Source organism: Oncorhynchus mykiss, chromosome 13 (genome assembly GCF_057628025.1).
Source record: "Oncorhynchus mykiss isolate SJ-2025 chromosome 13, ASM5762802v1, whole genome shotgun sequence".
In the NCBI taxonomy this organism is placed as follows: domain Eukaryota; kingdom Metazoa; phylum Chordata; class Actinopteri; order Salmoniformes; family Salmonidae; genus Oncorhynchus; species Oncorhynchus mykiss.
This window is the reverse complement of record NC_143034.1, coordinates 70,434,850-70,459,721: the sequence shown is the minus strand read 5'-3', so window position 1 is coordinate 70,459,721 and position 24,872 is coordinate 70,434,850. Positions and strand designations below refer to the sequence as shown.

The following is a 24,872-nucleotide window of genomic DNA, read 5'->3' as shown; positions in this document are numbered from 1 at the left end:
GCCCTGTTCCATCTGGCCAGGGGAAACAAAGTGGTGGTAACAATGTTGTAGCAGCCTACACCTCAACGTTAGTGATCTGACCTGCAGTATCAGTCTGATCAACTGTAGGCCTCTATACGCCCTGTTCCATCTGGCCAGGGGAAACAAAGTGGTGGTAACAATGTTGTAGCAGCCTACACCTCAACGTTAGCGATCTGACCTGCGATCTGACCTAGTGATGGCATAGGCTAGACTGTTAATGCACCTGTAACTGGTAATTACAGGTGAACAGTATATGGATCACTCTATGGAAGTAGTGCACATTGGGGGTTGAAAAAAATATGTAATTTGTGTCCTATTTTTCCCCCAAACTTTCACTTACCCGAAATTGAGAAGACAGTTGTTAACACAAAGAAATGCCACAACTTGTCAGTCTCTTAGTTAAACAATAGGGAGGAAGCAGGAACATGTGTTTTAATGGCCTGCTATTTTGGACATGTAGGCCTAACTGTTACAGTGTGAGATTATCCTCCATGAGAGGCTTGTACTCTCATGAACATTTGAACATGCAGCTCATGTCTGACAGGGCGTATACACTGGACACAGCATCCCGAGGTGAAACAACAGCTTCCTATTCATTTTCAATGGAAGGAAAACAGTGAGAAGAGAAGTGGGCGTGGACTGGTGGGTAATATCTTCTCTCTCAAGGCCATCAGACTGTTAAACAGCCGTCACTAACACAAAGAGGCTGCTGCCTACATACAGACTTGAAATCATTGGCCACTTTAATAAATCGATTACTAGTCACTTTAATAATGCCACTTTAATAATGTTTACATATCTTGCATTACTCATCCCAAATGTATATACTGTATTTTATACCATCTATTGCTTCTTGCCAATTCCGCTCGGTCATTGCTCATCCATATATTTATATGTATATATTATTTTTCCATTCCTTTACTTAGATTTGTGTGTATTAGGTAGTTGTTGTGGAATTGTTAGATTACTTGTTAGATATTACTGCACTGTCGGAACTAGAAGCACAAACATTTCACTACACTCGCAATAATAACATCTGCTAACCATGTGTATGTGACCAATAAAATTGGATTTGATTTGAATGGTTGACAATGGCTGTTGATGTGTAATACAACATAGCATGCTTGCTAGCTTGTTAGCACCAACATCAGGGCGAAGCTAGTGTGGCTAGGTGAGTTACCACTATAATAGTATCTCGGCCAGTCAGAGCAATAGGGTAAAGTTGCTCAAGCTCTGCTCGCACTGACCAAAAGTTATGCCTCCAGTGTAGCAGGTAAAAAAAATAGACTTATTTTGCAGCCCTACTTGAATTTTTATCAGTTTGGTTGTTTTCAGTTTTAAAATGTCCCTGCTAATTGGGACAACCACAGAGCAGGCTACACTTGCCCACCTTCCATAAATGCCATAAATTGTCCGCCATTCACTTAAACAATAGGGATGAACCAGAAAGATCAGGTTACGGCTACGCCTGCTGGAATTCCTCACTGTTTTTTTCTACAATCACCTGCGGCAACTTTAGAGCCTCACTTGACCCAGGCAATGGGGTAACCCTTAAAGTCACTGGTACAACTACACTATATATACAAAGTATATGGACACCCCTTCAAATTTGTGGATTGGGCTATTTCAGCCACACTGAAATAGAGTGTGGCTGAACAGGTGTATAAAATCGAGCACACCGCCATGCAATCTCCATAGACAAACATTGATAGTGGAATGGCCTTACTGAAGAGCCTTCTTTAATCCAAAATATATCAAATCAAGTGATATAGTGATGACATAGGCTAGACTGTGTTATACAACTGTTATACACCAGAGGTCTGTCTGTAATAAAGCGCTGCTCTGCTTTCTTGACATCACTATCAATAAAACAAGTCCTAAAGGCCCTAGTTTTGTCACCCCTGGACTACTGCCCAGTCATATGGTCAAGTGCCACAAAGAGGGACATTGGCAACTTACAACTGGCCCGGAACAGAGCAACACAGCTGGCCCTTAAAACTACATGGAGAGGTAGCATGAATAATATGCATGTCAATCTCCACTGGCTAAAGTGGAGGAGAGATTGACTTCATCACTGCTTGTGTTTGTGAGAGGTATTGACGTGTTAAATATACCGAGCTGTCTGTTTAAATTACTAGCACACAGCTCAGACATCCATGCATACCCCACAAAACATGCCACCAGAGGTCTCTTCACAGTCCACAAAGCTAGAACAGACTATGGGAAATGCACAGTACTACATAGAGCCATGGCTACATGGAACTCTATTTCACATCAAGTAACTCAAGCGAGCAGTAAAATCAGATTAAAAAGCAGATAAAACAACACCTCACGGCACAACCCGGACTGTTAGGACACACACGCACACATTGTAAATTGTAGTAATGTAGTATTGTACATTTTATATTGTAAATGTGTAATATTAGAGTAATGATGCAATAATGTCTTGTATGATATATTGTTTTATTTATGATGTAGGCTGTTGTTTTGCTGTGATGTAATTGTTTTATTTATGATGTAGGTTGTTTTGTTGTGATGTCATTGTTTTATTTATGATGTATGCTGTTGTTTTGTTGTGATGTGAATGTTTTATTCCTGTTTGGAACCTAGTAAGAGGAGCTGCTAAGTACTAAAAATACTAAATACTTTTGCAAGAGTGAAACACCTATTAATTTAAAATCAAATCAAATGTTATTCGTCTCTGTCAGAGTCCTTTAAGTTTTGGGTTTGGAGTCAGGCGCAGAGAGCAGAGGGTTCGAATAAATGTATATTTTATTACCGGAAAAAAACGGTCACGCCAAAAACACAAGGCGCATCAACTGACTGGCCCATACACAGGACCCAAAATGTCCGGAAAAATAAAATACAATCAAACATCCACAAACTAACAGAATAACAATCCCGCACAAACCTAGGCAGACCTAACAGGCTTAAATAGAAAAAAAAATCAAGAAACACAATAAGGAACAGGTGCAACTAATAAGACCAAACGAACAGAAAAGGAAAAAGGAATCTGTGGCGGCTAGTAGACCGGCGACGATGACCGCCGAGCACCGCCCGAACAGGCAGGGAAGCCACCTTTGGTGGGAGTCGTGACAGTCACATGCTCTGAATACAACGGGTGTCAGGCTGTGGGTAACTGGTGCATGGAATCAGGCACAGGAGAGCAGAGATGAGTGTACAAGGTAATTTATTCCACGAACTAACCAGTTTAAAACAAATGCTAAAGGTGTGTGAAATAACCGGTCACTCGTAAATAACAGGCGTAATAACGAACCCGGCAAACAATACCAGCCAACACGTAACGACTTGAACCTTATATAAAACACGCACACAATCATGGGGGAAACAGAGGGTTAAATAATGAACATGCAACTGGGGAATAGAAACCAGGTGTGTAGAAAACAAAGACAAAACAAATGGAAAATGAAAAGTGGATCAGCGATGGCTAGAAAGCCGGTGACGTCGACCGCCGAACGCCGCCCGAACAAGGAGAGGGACCGACTTCGGGCAGAAGTCGTGACAACGGGTGTTGACTTTACCATGAATTACTTGCTCACGACCCTTTCCCAACAATGCAGAGTGAAAAAAATATGATTAAAATAGTAACACAAAAGGAATAAAATATACAAGAATGGAGCTATATACAGGGGTACTACTACCAGATCAATGTGGAGCTATATACAGGGGTACTACTACCAGATCAATGTGGAGCTATATACAGGGGTACTACTACCAGATCAATGTGGAGCTATATACAGGGGTACTACTACCAGATCAATGTGGAGCTATATACAGGGGTACTACTACCAGATCAATGTGGAGCTATATACAGGGGTACTATTACCAGATCAATGTGGAGCTATATACAGGGGTACTACTACCAGATCAATGTGGAGCTATATACAGGGGTACTACTACCAGATCAATGTGGAGCTATATACAGGGGTACTACTACCAGATCAATGTGGAGCTATATACAGGGGTACTAGTACCAGATCAATGTGGAGCTATATACAGGGGTACTACTACCAGATCAATGTGGAGCTATATACAGGGGTACTAGTACCAGATCAATGTGGAGCTATATACAGGGGTACTACTACCAGATCAATGTGGAGCTATATACAGGGGTACAGGTACCAGATCAATGTGCAGAGGTACAAGGTATTTATGTACATACATGAAGACAGGGTAATGTGACTAGGCATCAGGATAGATAATAATAAGGTATTTGAGGTAGATATGTACATAAAGGCAGGGTAATGTGACTAGGCATCAGGATAGATAATAATAAGGTATTTGAGGTAGATATGTACATAAAGGCAGGGTAATGTGACTAGGCATCAGGATAGATAATAATAGGGTATTTGAGGTAGATATGTACATAAAGGCAGGGTAAAGTGACTAGGCATCAGGACAGATAATAATAATACGAGTAAAATTAAGAACGGAGTAGGAGCAGCAAATGTGTGTGTGTGTGTGTGTGTGTGTGCGTATGTAGTGCATGTGAATGTGTGTGGGTTTTGTGTGAGTGTCAGTTCAGTGTGTCTAAAGTGTGTGTATAAAGTCTTGTCAGTTTCATGTGATAGGGAAGATACACAAAACGTTACAGAGAGCATATCCAACTGACAATATCTTAGAAACAAATATTGTAACCACGACTTAAAAAGAACGGATGTTGGTACAAGATGGATGGAAAGTTGGAGCTTAACTAACAAAATTACAGTTAACTGAAATGTCCGCGTAACCCAGTAAAAACTAATGTATAGAATTTATTATGCAAGAGACAAATTCTACAGCACAACAGCAGGGGGTCTTAAGTGTAAAACTAATAATGACTCAATAAACCATGCTTTCTGAACCAATAGAACTAACAGGGCTGATCTTGCTTTATGCATGGTTGTATCATGTAGGTCTATAGTGCCTTCCGAAAGTATTCAGAACCCTGGACTTTATCCACTTTTTGTTAGGTTATTAAAAACATGTTTTTAATCCATCTACACACAATACCCCATAATGTGAAAGCAAAAACAGGTTTTTAGAAATGTTAGCTCATTTATAAAAAATGTAAAACAGAAATATCACATTTACACAAGTATTCAGACCCTTTACTCAGTACTTTGTTGAAGCACCTTTGGCAGCAATTACAGCCTCAAGTCTTTTTGGGTATGACATTACAAGCTTGGCACACTGGTATTTGGGGAGTTTCTTCCATTCTTCTCTGCAGATCCTCTCAAACTCTGTCACGGGGGTGGGGAGCGTTGCTGCACAGATTTTTTCAGGTCCCTCTAGAGATGTCCAATCGGGTTCAAGTCTGGGCTCTGGCTGGGCCACTAAAGGACATTCTGTGTTGTCTTGGCTGTGTGCTTAGCGTCATTGTCTTGTTGGAAGGTGAACCTTCGTCCCAGTCTGAGGTCCTGAGTGTTCTGGAGCAGGTTTTCATCAAGCATCTCTCTGTACTTTGCTCTGTTCATCTTTCCCTCGATCCTGACTAGTTTCCCAGTCCCTTCCTGGTGAAAAACCTCACCACAACATGATGCTGCCACCACCATGCTTTACCGTAGGGATGGTGCCAGGTTTCCTCTAGATGTGACAATTGGCATTCAGGTCAAAGGTTTCAATCTTGGTTTCATCAGACCAGAGAATATTATTTCTCATGGTTTTACAGTCTTTTGGTGCCTTTTGGCAAACTCCAAGCAGGCTATCATGTGCCTTTTCCGGAGGAGTTGTCACGCCCTGACCTTAGAGAGCTTTTTATGTCTCTATTTTGGTTTGGTCAGGGTGTGATTTGGGTGGGCATTCTATGTTCTATTTTCTAGGTTTTTGTGCTTCTGTGTTTTGGCCGGGTATGGTTCTCCATCAGGAACAGCTGTCTATCGTTGTCTCTGATTGGGAATCATACTTAGGCAGCCTTTTTTCCCTGTTGTATTTGTGGGTAGTTGACTTTGTTAGAGGCATTATAGCCGAAGTTAAGCTTCACGGTCGTTTCCTTGTTTTGTTGGCTACATTTCTATAACTAAAAGGAATATGTACGCTCACCTCGCTGCACTTTGATCTCATTCCGACGACGGCCGTGACAGGAGTAGCCACTCTACCATAAAGGCCTGATTGGTGGAATGCTGCAGAGATGGTTGTCTTTCTGGAAGGTTCTCCCATCTAGAGGAACTCTGGAGCTCTGCCACAGTGACCATCCGGTTCTTGATCACCTCCCTGACCAAGGCCCTCCTCCCCCGATTGCTCAGTTTGGCCAGGTGGCCAGCTCTAGGAATAGTCTTGATGGTTGCAAACTTCTTCTATTCAAGAAGGATGGAGGCCACTGTGTTCTTGGGACACTTCAATGATGCAGACATGTTTTGGTACCCTTCCCCAGATCTGTGCCTCGACACAATCCTGTCTCGGAGTTCTACGGCCAATTCCTTTGACCTCATTGCTTGGTTTATGACATGCACTGTCAGACCTTGTGGGAACTGTGGGGCCTTATATAGACAGGTGTGTGCCTTTCTAAATTATGTCCAATCAATTTAATATACCTCAGGTGGACTACAATCAAGTTCTAGAAATATCTCAGGGATGATCAATGGAAACAGGATGCACCTGAGCTCAAAGTCTTATAGCAAAGGGTCTGAATACTTATGTAAATAAGGTATTTCTGTTTTTTATTTTTTATAAATGTGCATAAATATGCAACAAAAATGTTTTTTCTTTGTCATTATGGGGTATTGTGTGTAGATGAGGATTTTTGTTAATTTAATCCATTTTAGGCTGTACCGTAACAAAATGTGGAAAAAGTCAAGGGGTCTGAATACTTTCCGAATGCACTGTATCTCTTTTCTCAAATGACATAACATTCCCATTTTTATTCCTAAGCATTAATTAAGCTGCACAAACAGACATCAATGTAGCACACATCACATGTGTATCACATTCACATGAGTTATTACAATCTATGATTCTGTATTAATATCAGTGGTGTAGTGGTAAAAAAATGTGGGTCATGGATAAGACAAACAACCACAGACATAAACATAGTACATTTTATTATGTATTGTTTGTCTTTTGATTGTGTTTTAATGTAGGCCTATTGACACGTTCTGACCTTAGTTCTGTTATGCTTTTGTTTTAGTATGGTCAGGGCGTGATTTGGGTGGGTTGTCTATGTTCCTTTTTCTATGTTTTGGGATTTCTGTGTTTGGCCTGGTATGGTTCTCAATCAGAGGCAGCTGTCAATTGTTGTCCCTGATTGAGAACCATACTTAGGTAGCCTGGTTTCACTTTTGAGTTGTGGGTGATTGTTTCCTGTGTCTGTGTTTGTACCATACGGGACTGTTTCGATTTTCGTTTGTTCATTCATGTTGTTATTTTGTATTTTTGTAGTGTTCAGTTTTATATATTAAAATGGACACTTACCACGCTGCACATTGGTCCGACATCTCTTACTCCTCGTCAGAAGAAGAGGACAATTGTTACACCTATAGGGAAGATAGGCCATGTCCAGATGTTCACATTGAAACATACAGTGTAAAAAATTAAAATGAATCCTAACTTGTTTTAAAGATTATTACAGATTGTCTCTGGGGATCCCACGTGGGGCCCCAACGCCTAGTTTGGGACCACTGTACTAAACTCTCTCTCTGTTTGCTTCCTCCCTCTCTCTCTCTCTATCGCTCCTTATCTCCTGCTCCCTCCTGCATACATTGCAGCCTGCCCCCGCCTCACCGCTCATCGCACCACATCACTGTCTGTCCTACTCACTGTAATGCAAAGTTATTGTGAGAATTTAGTAGCCAATAGTTTCTCCTGCTGAGGAATGCTCTGTTTTAATGTTAGCTTCTAACTTCATCCCTCTAGTTGGCTAAGTAATAACCAGAGCCCAACGTTACTGTAATAGAGCTAGCCACCTGACTGACTGACATATCTATAAGCGACTATTTACCAGTTGTGCACTCATTCCCCGAGAGCCGTTTTTACAGTGGTGTAAAGTACTTAAGTAAAAATACTTTAAAATACTACCTAAGTCGGTTTTTGGGGTATATGTACTTCACTTTACTATTGATATTTTGGACATCTTTTACTTCTCTACATTCCTAAAGAAAATACTGTACTTTTTACTCCATACATTTATCCTGATACCCAAAACTACTTGTTACATTTTGAATGCTGAGCAGGACATGAAAATGGTCCAATTCACGCACTTATCAAGAGAACATCCCTGGTCATCTCTACTGCGTCTGATCTGGAGGACTCACTAAACACAGACACTTTGTTGTAAGTTATGTCTGAGTGTTGGGGTGTGCCCCTGGCTATCCATAAGGTAATACAATTATGCCGTCTGGTTTGCTTAATATAAGGAATTTGAAGTTCTTTATACTTTTACTTTGATTACTAAGTATATATTAGCAATTACATTTACTTTTAACACTTAAGTATATTTAAAACCTTACACTTTGAGTTTTACTCAAGTAGTATTTTACTGGGTGACTTTCACTTTTACTTGAGTCATTTTCTATTAAGGCATGTTTGCTTTTACTCAAGTATGACAATTGAGTAGTTTTTCCACCACTGCGTTTTTGTTTGTTTGGGGATGTCTGTAGACATGGCAGGAGAAGGGTTTTAAAATGGCCTTTTGTCCAGCACCTTGGCCCTAATCTATGGATTTCACATGACTGGGCAGGGGTACAGCCATGGGTGGGCCTGGGAGAGAAATAAGCTTTTTGTGCGTATGGAACATTTCTGTGATATTTTATTTCAGCTCATGAAACAGACTGTAAGATCAACACTTTAGATGTTGCGTATATATTTTCGTTCAGTGTATTTACAGTCATGATTGGAAAACCTGACTTTGGCAAATGACGAAGAAAACGACACACTAAAACATATAATTCCCTGTTAGTTGTGCACTTCAAAAGTGAATGCTTCAGTTGATGACATTGTTAGACTGCTTTCCCTGTTCAGTAAGACCACAATGTGTGATTTGTCCATTACACAAAAGAGGAAGTACTGTAGCTAACTAACAGGATTTGACAAAAGTTTGAGGTTGTTTTCACAAAGATTGTTGTCTGTGACAAAATTCTGACATTACGTAGAGGTTGTTTTCTATGACAAATTCTGACATTTAAAAACATTTGTATCCTTTACATTTTTTCTGTCAACTTCGAGAATGATGAAATGCTCAGCATGTACCAGCTTCTTGGCAGAACAATAAGAAGTACAGTATATACATTGTCACGACTTCCGCCGAAGTCGGTTCCTCACCTTGTTCGGGCGGCGTTCGGCGGTCGACGTCACCGGTCTTCTAGCCATCGCCGATCCACCTTTCATTTTCCATTTGTTTTGTCTTGTTTTTCCACACACCTGGTTTACATTCCCTCATTACTTGTTGTGTATATAACCCTCTGTTCCCCCCATGTCTGTGTGTGAAATTGTTTATTGTAAAGTGTTTGTTCACTCTGACTGGTTCGCCACGGGTTATTTTGTACCCAGATTTTGTTGTTCTGGGTGCCGTTGTTTTTTCTTCATATTAAACTGCTTCGGGTTTTACCCAGTTCTGCTCTCCTGCGCCTGACTTCCCTGCAGCCAGTCACGCACCCCTTACAAAATTAAGATGGATGATAGCCACCCAAGCAACCTCTTGCAAAACTGATTGTGAAATCTGTGTTTTTTTGCTTTGACACATCAAACCACATTTTCCTTTTTCTCAAACATGTCTGAAAGCATCCGTGTCTATTTCAAAAAGTTCACATATTTAAAAATAAATGCACAACAACGATATAAAAAGAGAACTAGCTGAACTTTAAGCCATATAAGGTGCTTTGGTTGTCTCAGCTACACAAAAATAAAATGGTATCTTATTGCTTCACCAATCATCTCGCCTATATCTCTGAGACTTTATTATTTTGGTTGTAGGTTAACATCTGATTTCCTGTGATAACCACTTAACATGTCTTAGTAGAGAGTGAAATATATTTATAGTCATGTGTGCCAGATCAAACCTCTTGATACTGGGCCCAATATGAGATCACTCTGCAGGAAAAGGCTGTGAGATGGCAGTAGGTCATACAGTACAGTGGCTCTAGGAGAACGTGCGTGTCTTGATAGTGGCATACTCTGTTTTTCCACCGCTCTCCAGACTCACTGCTGTGTTCCTTTTTCCTTTCATGTAGACGATGGTGGAGTATGTCACTGAGGGATCCTCCTGTAGAGAGGGACAGTAAGAGACACAGGCACTGCTGCTGACATCTAGGGATGCACAGATTTACACTCATTTACACTATAGATAATGTTTATACTAACAAACACACACACACTCTCTCTCTCTCTCTCTCTCTCTCTCTCTCTCTCTCTCTCTCTCTCTCTCTCTCTCTCTCTCTCTCTCTCTCTCTCTCTCTCTCTCTCTCTCTCTCTCTCTCTCTCTCTCTCTCTCTCTCTCTCTCTCTCTCTCTCACACACACACACACACACACACACACACACACACACTGTCCTTCTCTTACTGGAGCACTGAGGGGTGTTGGTGTCTCCTCTTGGTTGTTGTTTCTGGGTTCTTGAACTGTATCATACATTACAGAGGGATCATCCTAGAGAGGAGAGATACAATGAGACACCACAGGCGGCTGGTGGCACCTTAATTGGGGAGGATGGGTTCATAGTAATGGCTGGAATGGAATCAATGAAATGGTATCGAACCCGTTTTCTATGTGTTTGATACCATTCCATTCACTTCATTCAAGCTGTTATTATGAGCCGTCTTCCTCTCAGCAGCCTCCTGTTTGAGACAAAACAGTGACTTCCACAGCACAGAAAGTGCACAATGATCGAGACGTTATCTTTCTTGAGACCCTAATTTGGCCACTGAATTTGACATGACTTGATCCAGTAACAGTCTTTAAGACCCATACAAACACACTGTCTCTTACTGGTGCACTGAGCGGTATTGTTGTCTTGTCGCTTAAACCAGTGTTTCTGTCTGCAATCGTGGAACACATTGCAGAGGAATCATCCCAGGAGATAGAAAATAAGACACACCTACAGTAACCTTGTCCCATTAACCGTATAATGCCACAATGATAAGAGGGATGTGAAAAGTGGCACTAATAAAGCCTCTCTTGAAAAAGCCGAACCTTGACCCAGAAAATATAAAGAACTATCGGCCTATATCGAATCTCCCATTCCTCTCAAACGATTTTGAAAAGGCTGTTGCGCTGTTACTGCCTTCCTGAAGACAAACAATGTATACGAAACGCTTTAGTCTGGTTTTAGACCCCATCATAGCACTGAGACTGAACTTGTGAAGGTGGTAAATGACCTTTTAATGGCGTCAGACCGAGGCTCTGCATCTGTCCTCGTGCTCCTAGACCTTAGTGCTGCTTTTGATACCATCGATCACCACATTCTTCTGGAGGGATTGGAAACCCAAATTGGTCTACACGGACAAGTTCTGGCCTGGTTTAGAGCTTATCTGTCGGAAAGATATTAGTTTGTCTCTGTGGATGGTTTGTCCTCTGACAAATCAACTGTACATTTTGGTGTTCCTCAAGGTTCCCTTTTAGGACCACTATTGTTTTCACTATATATTTTACCTCTTGGGGATGTCATTCAGAAACATAATGTTAACTTTCACTGCTATGCGGATGACACACAGCTGTACATTTCAATGAAACATGGTGAAGCCCCAAAATTTCCCTCCCTGGAAGCCTGTGTTTCAGATATAAGTAAGTGGTTAGCTGCACATTTTGTACTTTTAAACTCGGACAAAACAGAGATGCTTGTTCTAGGTCCCAAGAAACAAAGAGATCTTCTGATGAATCTGACCATTAATCTTGATGGTTGTACAGTCGTCTCAATTAAAACTGTGAAGGATCTTGGCGTTACTCTGGACCCTGATCTCTCTTTTGACGAATATATCAAGACTGTTTCAAGGAAAGATCTACTTGCAAAAATCAGAAACTTCATGCAGAAAAATTAATCCATGGTTTTGTCACTTCTAGGTTAGACTACTAACTAGAACCAAAAAATGTGATCATATTACTCCAGTGCTAGCCTCTCTACACTGGCTTCCTGTTAAAGCAAGGGCTGATTTCAAGGTTTTACTGCTAACCTACAAAGCATTACATGGGCTAGCTCCTACCTATCTTTCCGATTTGGTCCTGCCGTACATACCTACACATACGCTATGGTCACAAGACGCCGTGCCTCCTGACTGAACCTAGAATTTTTAAGAAAATAGCTAGAGGCAGGGCTTTCTCCTATAGAGCCCCCACCAAAACAGACTGACATTTCAGGCAGCCTTTTTAAATAGCTATTACACTAAAAGGGCATTGCCATCATTTTCACAATTCTACAATATTATTCCAACCTCATAGTGTGGAAGTATAAAACACAGGTATATTACGTTTTTGACTGCACTGGGCCTTTAAGGGACTGAATTTGACACACTTCTCCCCCTGAGTGTTGACTGCTAATGGTATTTGGTTGTTGTTTCTGGGTTCTTGAACTGTATCATACATTACAGAGGGATCATCCTAGAGAGGAGAGATACAATGAGACACCACAGGCGGCTGGTGGCACCTTAATTGGGGAGGATGGGTTCATAGTAATGGCTGGAATGGAATCAATGAAATGGTATCACACCCGTTTTCTATGTGTTTGATGCCATTCCATTCACTTCATTCAAGCTGTTATTATGAGCCGTCTTCCTCTCAGCAGCCTCCTGTTTGAGACAAAACAGTGACTTCCACAGCACAGAAAGTGCACAATGATCGAGACGTTATCTTTCTTGAGACCCTAATTTGGCCACTGAATTTGACATGACTTGATCCAGTAACAGTCTTTAAGACACATACAAACACACTGTCTCTTACTGGTGCACTGAGCGGTATTGTTGTCTTGTCGCTTAAACCAGTGTTTCTGTCTGCAATCGTGGAACACATTGCAGAGGAATCATCCCAGGAGATAGAAAATAAGACACACCTACAGTAACCTTGTCCCATTAACCGTATAATACCACAATGATAAGAGGGATGTGAAAAGTGGCACTAATAAAGCCTCTCTTGAAAAAGCCGAACCTTGACCCAGAAAATATAAAGAACTATCGGCCTATATCGAATCTCCCATTCCTCTCAAACGATTTTGAAAAGGCTGTTGCGCTGTTACTGCCTTCCTGAAGACAAACAATGTATACGAAACGCTTTAGTCTGGTTTTAGACCCCATCATAGCACTGAGACTGAACTTGTGAAGGTGGTAAATGACCTTTTAATGGCGTCAGACCGAGGCTCTGCATCTGTCCTCGTGCTCCTAGACCTTAGTGCTGCTTTTGATACCATCGATCACCACATTCTTCTGGAGGGATTGGAAACCCAAATTGGTCTACACGGACAAGTTCTGGCCTGGTTTAGAGCTTATCTGTCGGAAAGATATTAGTTTGTCTCTGTGGATGGTTTGTCCTCTGACAAATCAACTGTACATTTCGGTGTTCCTCAAGGTTCCCTTTTAGGACCACTATTGTTTTCACTATATATTTTACCTCTTGGGGATGTCATTCAGAAACATAATGTTAACTTTCACTGCTATGCGGATGACACACAGCTGTACATTTCAATGAAACATGGTGAAGCCCCAAAATTTCCCTCCCTGGAAGCCTGTGTTTCAGATATAAGTAAGTGGTTAGCTGCACATTTTGTACTTTTAAACTCGGACAAAACAGAGATGCTTGTTCTAGGTCCCAAGAAACAAAGAGATCTTCTGATGAATCTGACCATTAATCTTGATGGTTGTACAGTCGTCTCAATTAAAACTGTGAAGGATCTTGGCGTTACTCTGGACCCTGATCTCTCTTTTGACGAATATATCAAGACTGTTTCAAGGAAAGATCTACTTGCAAAAATCAGAAACTTCATGCAGAAAAATTAATCCATGGTTTTGTCACTTCTAGGTTAGACTACTAACTAGAACCAAAAAATGTGATCATATTACTCCAGTGCTAGCCTCTCTACACTGGCTTCCTGTTAAAGCAAGGGCTGATTTCAAGGTTTTACTGCTAACCTACAAAGCATTACATGGGCTAGCTCCTACCTATCTTTCCGATTTGGTCCTGCCGTACATACCTACACATACGCTATGGTCACAAGACGCCGTGCCTCCTGACTGAACCTAGAATTTTTAAGAAAATAGCTAGAGGCAGGGCTTTCTCCTATAGAGCCCCCACCAAAACAGACTGACATTTCAGGCAGCCTTTTTAAATAGCTATTACACTAAAAGGGCATTGCCATCATTTTCACAATTCTACAATATTATTCCAACCTCATAGTGTGGAAGTATAAAACACAGGTATATTACGTTTTTGACTGCACTGGGCCTTTAAGGGACTGAATTTGACACACTTCTCCCCCTGAGTGTTGACTGCTAATGGTATTTGGTTGTTGTTTCTGGGTTCTTGAACTGTATCATACATTACAGAGGGATCATCCTAGAGAGGAGAGATACAATGAGACACCACAGGCGGCTGGTGGCACCTTAATTGGGGAGGATGGGTTCATAGTAATGGCTGGAATGGAATCAATGAAATGGTATCACACCCGTTTTCTATGTGTTTGATGCCATTCCATTCACTTCATTCAAGCTGTTATTATGAGCCGTCTTCCTCTCAGCAGCCTCCTGTTTGAGACAAAACAGTGACTTCCACAGCACAGAAAGTGCACAATGATCGAGACGTTATCTTTCTTGAGACCCTAATTTGGCCACTGAATTTGACATGACTTGATCCAGTAACAGTCTTTAAGACACATACAAACACACTGTCTCTTACTGGTGCACTGAGCGGTATTGTTGTCTTGTCGCTTAAACCAGTGTTTCTGTCTGCAATCGTGGAACACATTGCAGAGGAATCATCCCAGGAGATAGAAAATAAGACACACCTACAGTAACCTTGTCCCATTAACCGTATAATGCCACAATGATAAGAGGGATGTGAAAAGTGGCACTAATAAAGCCTCTCTTGAAAAAGCCGAACCTTGACCCAGAAAATATAAAGAACTATCGGCCTATATCGAATCTCCCATTCCTCTCAAACGATTTTGAAAAGGCTGTTGCGCTGTTACTGCCTTCCTGAAGACAAACAATGTATACGAAACGCTTTAGTCTGGTTTTAGACCCCATCATAGCACTGAGACTGAACTTGTGAAGGTGGTAAATGACCTTTTAATGGCGTCAGACCGAGGCTCTGCATCTGTCCTCGTGCTCCTAGACCTTAGTGCTGCTTTTGATACCATCGATCACCACATTCTTCTGGAGGGATTGGAAACCCAAATTGGTCTACACGGACAAGTTCTGGCCTGGTTTAGAGCTTATCTGTCGGAAAGATATTAGTTTGTCTCTGTGGATGGTTTGTCCTCTGACAAATCAACTGTACATTTCGGTGTTCCTCAAGGTTCCCTTTTAGGACCACTATTGTTTTCACTATATATTTTACCTCTTGGGGATGTCATTCAGAAACATAATGTTAACTTTCACTGCTATGCGGATGACACACAGCTGTACATTTCAATGAAACATGGTGAAGCCCCAAAATTTCCCTCCCTGGAAGCCTGTGTTTCAGATATAAGTAAGTGGTTAGCTGCACATTTTGTACTTTTAAACTCGGACAAAACAGAGATGCTTGTTCTAGGTCCCAAGAAACAAAGAGATCTTCTGATGAATCTGACCATTAATCTTGATGGTTGTACAGTCGTCTCAATTAAAACTGTGAAGGATCTTGGCGTTACTCTGGACCCTGATCTCTCTTTTGACGAATATATCAAGACTGTTTCAAGGAAAGATCTACTTGCAAAAATCAGAAACTTCATGCAGAAAAATTAATCCATGGTTTTGTCACTTCTAGGTTAGACTACTAACTAGAACCAAAAAATGTGATCATATTACTCCAGTGCTAGCCTCTCTACACTGGCTTCCTGTTAAAGCAAGGGCTGATTTCAAGGTTTTACTGCTAACCTACAAAGCATTACATGGGCTAGCTCCTACCTATCTTTCCGATTTGGTCCTGCCGTACATACCTACACATACGCTATGGTCACAAGACGCCGTGCCTCCTGACTGAACCTAGAATTTTTAAGAAAATAGCTAGAGGCAGGGCTTTCTCCTATAGAGCCCCCACCAAAACAGACTGACATTTCAGGCAGCCTTTTTAAATAGCTATTACACTAAAAGGGCATTGCCATCATTTTCACAATTCTACAATATTATTCCAACCTCATAGTGTGGAAGTATAAAACACAGGTATATTACGTTTTTGACTGCACTGGGCCTTTAAGGGACTGAATTTGACACACTTCTCCCCCTGAGTGTTGACTGCTAATGGTATTTGGTTGTTGTTTCTGGGTTCTTGAACTGTATCATACATTACAGAGGGATCATCCTAGAGAGGAGAGATACAATGAGACACCACAGGCGGCTGGTGGCACCTTAATTGGGGAGGATGGGTTCATAGTAATGGCTGGAATGGAATCAATGAAATGGTATCACACCCGTTTTCTATGTGTTTGATGCCATTCCATTCACTTCATTCAAGCTGTTATTATGAGCCGTCTTCCTCTCAGCAGCCTCCTGTTTGAGACAAAACAGTGACTTCCACAGCACAGAAAGTGCACAATGATCGAGACGTTATCTTTCTTGAGACCCTAATTTGGCCACTGAATTTGACATGACTTGATCCAGTAACAGTCTTTAAGACACATACAAACACACTGTCTCTTACTGGTGCACTGAGCGGTATTGTTGTCTTGTCGCTTAAACCAGTGTTTCTGTCTGCAATCGTGGAACACATTGCAGAGGAATCATCCCAGGAGATAGAAAATAAGACACACCTACAGTAACCTTGTCCCATTAACCGTATAATACCACAATGATAAGAGGGATGTGAAAAGTGGCACTAATAAAGCCTCTCTTGAAAAAGCCGAACCTTGACCCAGAAAATATAAAGAACTATCGGCCTATATCGAATCTCCCATTCCTCTCAAACGATTTTGAAAAGGCTGTTGCGCTGTTACTGCCTTCCTGAAGACAAACAATGTATACGAAACGCTTTAGTCTGGTTTTAGACCCCATCATAGCACTGAGACTGAACTTGTGAAGGTGGTAAATGACCTTTTAATGGCGTCAGACCGAGGCTCTGCATCTGTCCTCGTGCTCCTAGACCTTAGTGCTGCTTTTGATACCATCGATCACCACATTCTTCTGGAGGGATTGGAAACCCAAATTGGTCTACACGGACAAGTTCTGGCCTGGTTTAGAGCTTATCTGTCGGAAAGATATTAGTTTGTCTCTGTGGATGGTTTGTCCTCTGACAAATCAACTGTACATTTCGGTGTTCCTCAAGGTTCCCTTTTAGGACCACTATTGTTTTCACTATATATTTTACCTCTTGGGGATGTCATTCAGAAACATAATGTTAACTTTCACTGCTATGCGGATGACACACAGCTGTACATTTCAATGAAACATGGTGAAGCCCCAAAATTTCCCTCCCTGGAAGCCTGTGTTTCAGATATAAGTAAGTGGTTAGCTGCACATTTTGTACTTTTAAACTCGGACAAAACAGAGATGCTTGTTCTAGGTCCCAAGAAACAAAGAGATCTTCTGATGAATCTGACCATTAATCTTGATGGTTGTACAGTCGTCTCAATTAAAACTGTGAAGGATCTTGGCGTTACTCTGGACCCTGATCTCTCTTTTGACGAATATATCAAGACTGTTTCAAGGAAAGATCTACTTGCAAAAATCAGAAACTTCATGCAGAAAAATTAATCCATGGTTTTGTTACTTCTAGGTTAGACTACTAACTAGAACCAAAAAATGTGATCATATTACTCCAGTGCTAGCCTCTCTACACTGGCTTCCTGTTAAAGCAAGGGCTGATTTCAAGGTTTTACTGCTAACCTACAAAGCATTACATGGGCTAGCTCCTACCTATCTTTCCGATTTGGTCCTGCCGTACATACCTACACATACGCTATGGTCACAAGACGCCGTGCCTCCTGACTGTACCTAGAATTTTTAAGAAAATAGCTAGAGGCAGGGCTTTCTCCTATAGAGCCCCGTTTTTTACTGAAGACTCATCTCTTCAGTAGGTTATATGATTGAGTGTAGTCTGGCCCAGGAGTGTGAAGGTGAACTGAAAGGCTCTGGAGCAATGAACTGTCTTGCTGTCTCTGCCTGGCTGGTTCCCCTCTTTCCACTGGGATTCTCTGCCTCTAACCCTATTACAGGGGCTGAGTCACTGGCTTACTGGTGCTCTTCCATGCCGTCCCTAGGAGGGGTGCGTCACCTGAGTGGGTTGAGTCGCTGACGTGGTCTTCCTGTTTGGGTTGGCACCACTCAGGATGGTAAGTTGGTGGTTGAAGATATCCCTCTAGTGGTGTGGGGTCTGTGCTCTGGCAAAGTGGGTGGGATTATATCCTGCCTGTTTGGCCCTGTCAGGGGTTATCGTCATGGGGCCACAGTGTCTCCCGACCACTCCTGTCTCAGCCTCCAGTATTTATGCTGCATTAGTTTATGTGTCGGGGGGCTAGGGTCAGTCTGTTATATCTGGAGTATTTCTCCTGTCTTATCTGGTGTGAATTTAAGTATGTTCTCTCTAACTCTTTCTTTCTTTCTCTCTCTCGGAGGACCTGAGCCATAGGACCATGCCTCAGGACTACCTGGCGTGATGACTACTTGCTGTCCCCAGTCTATCTGGCCGTGCTGTTGCTCCAGTTTCAACTGTTCTGCCTGCGGCTATGGAACCCTGACCTGTTCACCGGACGTGCTACCTGTCCCAGACCTACTGTTTTCAACTCTCTAGAGACAGCAGGAGCGGTAGAGATTCTCTGAATGATCCGCTATGAAAAGACAACTGACATTTATTCCTGAGGTGCTGACCTGTTGCACCCTCGACATCCACTGTGAGTATTATTATTTGACCATGCTGGTCATTTATGAACATTTGAACATCTTGGCCATGTTCTGTTATAATCTCCACCTGGCACAGCCTTAAGAGAACTGGCCACCCCTCATAGCCTGGTTCCTCTCTAGGTTTCTTCCTAGGTTCTGGCCTTTCTAGTGAGTTTTTCCTAGCCAATGTGCTTCTACACCTGCATTGCTTGCTGTTTGTGGTTTTAGGCTGGGTTTCTGTATAGCACTTTGTGACATCAGCTGATGTAAGAAGGGCTTTATAAATACATTTGATTGATTGATTGTTCTATCTATCTTCTTTCCCATCACTCTAAATGTGATAGAGCTTTTAAATGATTTATTTACCTTTTTCTCTCCTTCTGTTTTGCTCCCACTACTTTTCTCTCCTGTGTTTTTCTTTCCTGGGGATTAAAAACAGAACAAATCATTTCCACAAATCATTTCCACATTCCACTGAAGTCATCGCTTTTCTGAGTGGTTGCAATTAATACATACTGTACCTTTGTTTCTCTTGTATATGTACCAAGCCACTCCAGAGATGATCAGTATGACTGGTAGAACAGCCAGTAAGGTGTATTGTATTGTATTGTATTGTTGAGGGGAAGCAGATGGATCTTCTTCTGAAGTCCCCACTGTGTCTGCCCCTAAAGGACATGACAGTGTTCTGTCAATCTACAGTGTAACAGATAGTTTGGCTGTGTGCAAAAGATAACTCTTCCAGTACAGTCCAATACAAGAGATTATGGGGTCAGCTGATTTTTGTTCAAAGTTCTGTAAATGTACTGGCCCTTTGATGGGAATATGGGTTATATAAACAGAAACATACGTTTAAATGATTTCATTTTAATATTATTTTTATGGAGAAGAATTTCATGACAAACATTCACTGACCTTTAGGTGACGTTGTTGGTATTAGGAATCTTGTAATGTCTAGTCCATTTGATTGAGTTAATGGTGGATGTTTGGTGGTAGTGGTTGTGACGGGTTGGTATTTCCCAAACAGACAAGAGGAACATTAGCCAGAGCAAAGGCACATTACAAAACTATATTATTATATCTCAGTCTGTCAGGTTGGGTAATCTACATACTGCAGTGCTGTTGGCCTGGAAGGGCCTTCGTTTTACAGTATGTTGTTACAATATCTAGAGTTCTTTTAGTTTTACATTTTTGCTGTTACAATATCTACCGTATGCTGTTGCAATATTTACAGTATGATGTTACAATATCTACAGGATGCTGTTGCAATATTTACAGGATGCTATTGCAATATCTACAGTATGCTGTTGCAATATTTACAGGATGCTGTTGCAATATTTACAGTATGCTGTTACAATTTCTAGCGTATGCTGTTGCAATATTTACAGGATGCTGTTACAATATCTACCATATGCTGTTGCAATATTTACAGGATGCTGTTACAATATCTACAGTATGATGTTACAATATCTACAGTATGATGTTACAATATTTATAGTACGCTGTTACAATATCTACCGTATGCTGTTGCAATATTTACAGGATGCTGTTACAATATCTACAGTATGATGTTACAATATCTACAGTATGATGTTACAATATTTACAGTATGCTGTTACAATATCTACAGTATGATGTTACAATATCTACCGTATGCTGTTGCAATATTTACAGGATGCTGTTACAATATCACAGTATGCTGTTACAATATTTACAGTATGCTGTTACAATATGTCACGTTCTGACCATCGTTCGTGTGTGTTTTCCTTGTTTTAGTGTTGGTCAGGACGTGAACTGGGTGGGCATTCTATGTTGGATGTCTTGTTTGTCTATTTCTATGTCTGGCCTGATATGGATCTCAATCAGAGGCAGGTGTTAGTCATTGTCTCTGATTGGGAACCATATTTAGGTAGCCTGGGTTTCACTGTGTGTTTGTGGGTGATTGTCCTTAGTGTTAGTTTGCACCAGTTTAGGCTGTTTCGGTTTTCATTACGTTTATTATTTTGCACTGTTTGTATTTAGATTCGTGTTGCTATAGTCAATAAACATGGATCGTAATCTACACGCCGCATTTTGGTCCGACTCTCCTTCTCATAAAGAAGACCGTTACACAATATCACAGTATGCTGTTACAATATCACAGTATGCTCTTACAATATCACAGTATGCTGTTACAATATCACAGTATGCTGTTACAATATTTACAGTATGCTGTTACAATATCTACAGTACGCTGTTACAATATCACAGTATGCTGTTACAATATCACAGTATGCTGTTACAATGTCACAGTATGCTGTTACAATATTTACAGTACTCTGTTACAATATCACAGTATGCTGTTACAATATCACAGTATGCTGTTGCAATATCACAGTGTGCTGTTACAATATCACAGTATGCTGTTGCAATATCACAGTGTGCTGTTACAATATCACAGTATGCTGTTGCAATATCACAGTGTGCTGTTACAATATCACAGTATGATGTTACAATATCACAGTATGCTGTTACAATATCACAGTATGCTGTTACAATATCACAGTATGCTGTTACAATGTCACAGTATGCTGTTACAATATTTACAGTACGCTGTTACAATATCACAGTATGCTGTTACAATATCACAGTATGCTGTTGCAATATCACAGTGTGCTGTTACAATATCACAGTATGCTGTTGCAATATCTACAGATGATTTCCAAAGTGAGTAGATAATATCAATAATGATGTTCAAATAGATTGAAGTGATTAATTAGAATTGTCTGTCTTTCTTTGAATATCAATTTTGACGTCTGTCATTTGAGTCTCACTGATTCCACAACTGTACCACCCCTGATCGTCCTCTGTGACGTGTGAGAGAAGGACAGAGAGGTTCCCAGGAGAGTTGCTATTAAATATCTCCACTCTGCCTCTGTACAGATCACTCTGGGTTGGTATTATCTCAGGTGTCTGTTGACCTCTGAGTTTAGTCCATGTGAAGCTGGGAGGTTTAGCCTGGGCGACCAGTGAGATATACCTATGGGGGTGCTGCTATGGTGATCAGTGAGCTGAGATAAGGCGGGGCTTTACCTAGCAGAGACTTGTAGATGACCTGGAGCCAGTGGGTTTGGCGACAAGTATGAAGCGATGGCCAGCCAACGACAGCGTTATTGGACACATATTTTTCTAATTACAGAAAATGGTAGATCTCTACAAATACTACCATACACACCTAACCATATCATTCATTTTGTATCCATTTTTGCATTTTAAGTTTCCTGTTTTACTTTCTATATACACAGCAATGTAAGCTTGATATTAGCTGCATCTCTTACCTTCAACAGTGAGTTCGACGTTGCTGTATTTTTCATGGCTGATTTTGCACCTGTACCACCCCTGATCGTCCTCGGTGACGTGTGAGAGGAGGACAGAGAGGTTCCCAGGAGAGGTGTTATTAAACATCTCCACTCTGCTTCTGTAGAGATCACTCTGGGTTAGTATTATCCCAGGTGTCTGTTGACCTCTGAGTTTAGTCCATGTGAAGCTGGGAGGTTTAGCCTGGGTTTTACTACAGGAGCAGGGCAGGAGAACAGACTGGCCTGGGGATGCATTGACCACCCTTGATCGAGGTTCTGACAGAGTGCAGCCTGTTGAAACACAAAGCAATGTGTTATTGGATACTTCTTTTTCTGATTGCAGAAAATCATAGATCTCTACAACTACTACCATAAACACTTAACAAGCAATTCCAACAAACATTACAAACAATACATAACAAACATTATAAAAAATACTACTGCTCCCTGTCTTATACCTTGAAATGGCTGATATATTTTAAAATCGGCCATATCATTAATTGTGTATAGATATTTTTATTTAAGTGTGTTTCCTGTTTTACTTTCTATATACACAGCGATGTAAGCTTGATATTAGCTGCATCTCTTACCTTTAACAGCGAGTTCGACGTCACTGTATTTTTCATGGCTGATTTGGCACCTGTACCACCCCTGATCGTCCTCGGTGACGTGTGAGAGGAGGACAGAGAGGTTCCCAGGAGAGTTGTTATTAAATATCTCCACTCTGCCACTGTACAGATCACTCCGGGGTGATATTATCTCAGGTGTCTGTTGACCTCTGAGTTTCATCCATGTGAAGCTGGGATGTTTAGCCTGGGTTTTACTACAGGAGCAGGGCAGGAGAACAGACTGGCCTGAGTAGACAGTGATCTTAGTGACTAATTGAGTGCAGCCTGTTGAAACACAAAACAACATAAGCCATAATGTTTTAATGTCATTGCAGGATTACAGAGCTCCATCAACAATACACCATCAAATATGAGATCTGTACCAACAGATTATTTTGTGTCATTTTTCATGTTGCTTGTACTTTAAACTGCAATCCACTTATGTTGACTTTGGAACATCGACAGATCTGAGATTTCATCAGCATTTCAATTGTTTTAAATCGATGCTATAAAACATTGTTATTAAACCATACAACCAAGAAACGCATTTAAATCTGTATTGAAAAAAAAATCAACCAGCAACATTTTCTGTGTTTACTGTTTACTGAAGCGTACAGTATGTATTTTTAAGCTGCAAGATATCCTGCTAACTTTCTATTTTCAACACATGCCAGATGTTGTTTGAATACATTTATCTGACACTTTTACTTATGCAGGGTAGGTAGGAGGTTATCTTTGCTATACATATGACATTATCTACAGGTTAGGAGATTGTAGGACTCACCTGCAGTGATATGAAGGAAAGAGCTGATCAGACACACAGAGATCCACATGGTGACTGTCCACTGATGTTGAGCGATATGATGTAAACCAAGAGAGAGACTGTTTGTTCAGTGTTTATTATGCGAAAACGTTCAATGCAGCTGTTTTTATCAAATAATTTCTGGGTAACAATTAAAGTACAAATCTGGCGTCTGAAGTGGCCACACAGCATTTACAGAGAAGCAGCCTCCACAGAAGTCAGGGTATTCATACCTTTAGCTTCACGGAGCAGAGCTGTTGTGAAGGAAGTTGTGAAGGACCTGAGTTTATGTTTTTACTGGATGTACCCCCCCCCCCCCCCCCCCACCTACTGTCAACCAATCATGTCAATGTGCAGAGCTCTCTGCAGTGTTACACAATTTGGGAGGCGCATGACGATGCGGTACAGAACTTGATTTGGCCTCTGCAAGCCTCCGGAGGCTCCGCAATTACGTCATCACATACGGAGCCTCCGCATCACAATGCTGGATCAAGCAAAAATCATGTTCTTACTGAAATTGTTTTCAATTAAAATGGTCAAAAAGACACAAATAGATTCTTAGCAAAGAGACATTTCTCAAGAAAAATTCTTGCTTGAATTTGCAAGGACTGTCTGGGAGTGGTCTGAGTTGTGAGGGAAACACTGAAAAATAGGTGTTAAAGGCAGAGAGGTTGGGAACTCTATTTCTCATTGGTCTATTAACTAATTTACTGCCTGGTGACCAGGCAGGCCAAAACGCCAACCCACCAAAACAGACTGACATTTCAGGCAGCCTTTTTAAATAGCTATTACACTAAAAGGGCATTGTCATCATTTTCACAATTCTACAATATTATTCCAACCTCATAGTGTGGAAGTATAAAACACAGGTATATTACGTTTTTGACTGCACTGGGCCTTTAAGGGACTGAATTTGACACACTTCTCCCCCTGAGTGTTGACTGCTAATGGTATTTCTGAACGTGTGACTGTACTCAGGGAAATCGGCTAGTGTATGAAGGCCGTCCTCCTCACTTCCTGACTCTCAACCCACATCCGGTTCCAGGCCTCTCTAACAGGCCTCTCTGCTTCTCCTTTTCTCTAAATAGTCCTATTACTCTCATTAGAGTCAGCTATTCTCAGACTGAAATGTGTCTATGTAGGAGATGATTATCTGTGTAGTATGATGTAATGTAATGACAGTT

At 41.1% G+C, this 24,872-nt stretch overlaps 1 protein-coding gene across 5 annotated transcripts; it reads right to left on the bottom strand.

Annotated features, from left to right (window-relative positions):
• Nucleotides 1–8,746: 8,746 nt before the first annotated feature.
• Nucleotides 8,747–24,094, bottom strand: LOC110487069 (junctional adhesion molecule-like). Of its 5 annotated transcripts, XR_016486074.1 has the most exons (10): nucleotides 23,922–24,055; nucleotides 23,671–23,731; nucleotides 22,869–23,171; nucleotides 22,258–22,569; nucleotides 19,856–19,894; nucleotides 19,465–19,608; nucleotides 19,310–19,365; nucleotides 10,515–10,598; nucleotides 9,588–10,216; nucleotides 8,747–9,276 (listed from the first exon to the last, which is right to left on the bottom strand). XR_016486074.1 is itself a non-coding variant. In XM_090197381.1 (9 exons), the coding sequence occupies exons 2-9, from the start codon at nucleotides 23,717–23,719 to the stop codon at nucleotides 10,094–10,096; spliced, it is 1,110 nt and encodes a 369-aa protein (XP_090053507.1). In that variant the 5' UTR covers nucleotides 23,720–23,731; nucleotides 23,922–24,055; the 3' UTR covers nucleotides 8,747–10,093. The 5 variants fall into 5 exon arrangements, 3 of the variants coding, with proteins under 3 accessions (XP_090053507.1, XP_090053506.1, XP_090053508.1); XR_016486073.1 differs by having other exon boundaries at nucleotides 23,671–24,094; XM_090197381.1 differs by having other exon boundaries at nucleotides 8,747–10,216.
• Nucleotides 24,095–24,872: the final 778 nt, after the last annotated feature.

Excerpts from the sequence above, each read along its gene's own strand:
- LOC110487069 (XM_090197380.1), bottom strand. The coding sequence starts at position 23,719 with ATGTGGATCTCTGTGTGTCTGATCAGCTCTTTCCTTCATATCACTGCA. Across the intron at positions 23,172-23,670 it reads TTTCCTTCATATCACTGCAG|GCTGCACTCAATTAGTCACT; the intron begins GTGAGTCCTACA and ends GTGTTTCAACAG. Across the intron at positions 10,599-19,309 it reads AAACAGAAGGAGAGAAAAAG|GATGATCCCTCTGTAATGTA; the intron begins GTAAATAAATCA and ends TCTCCTCTCTAG.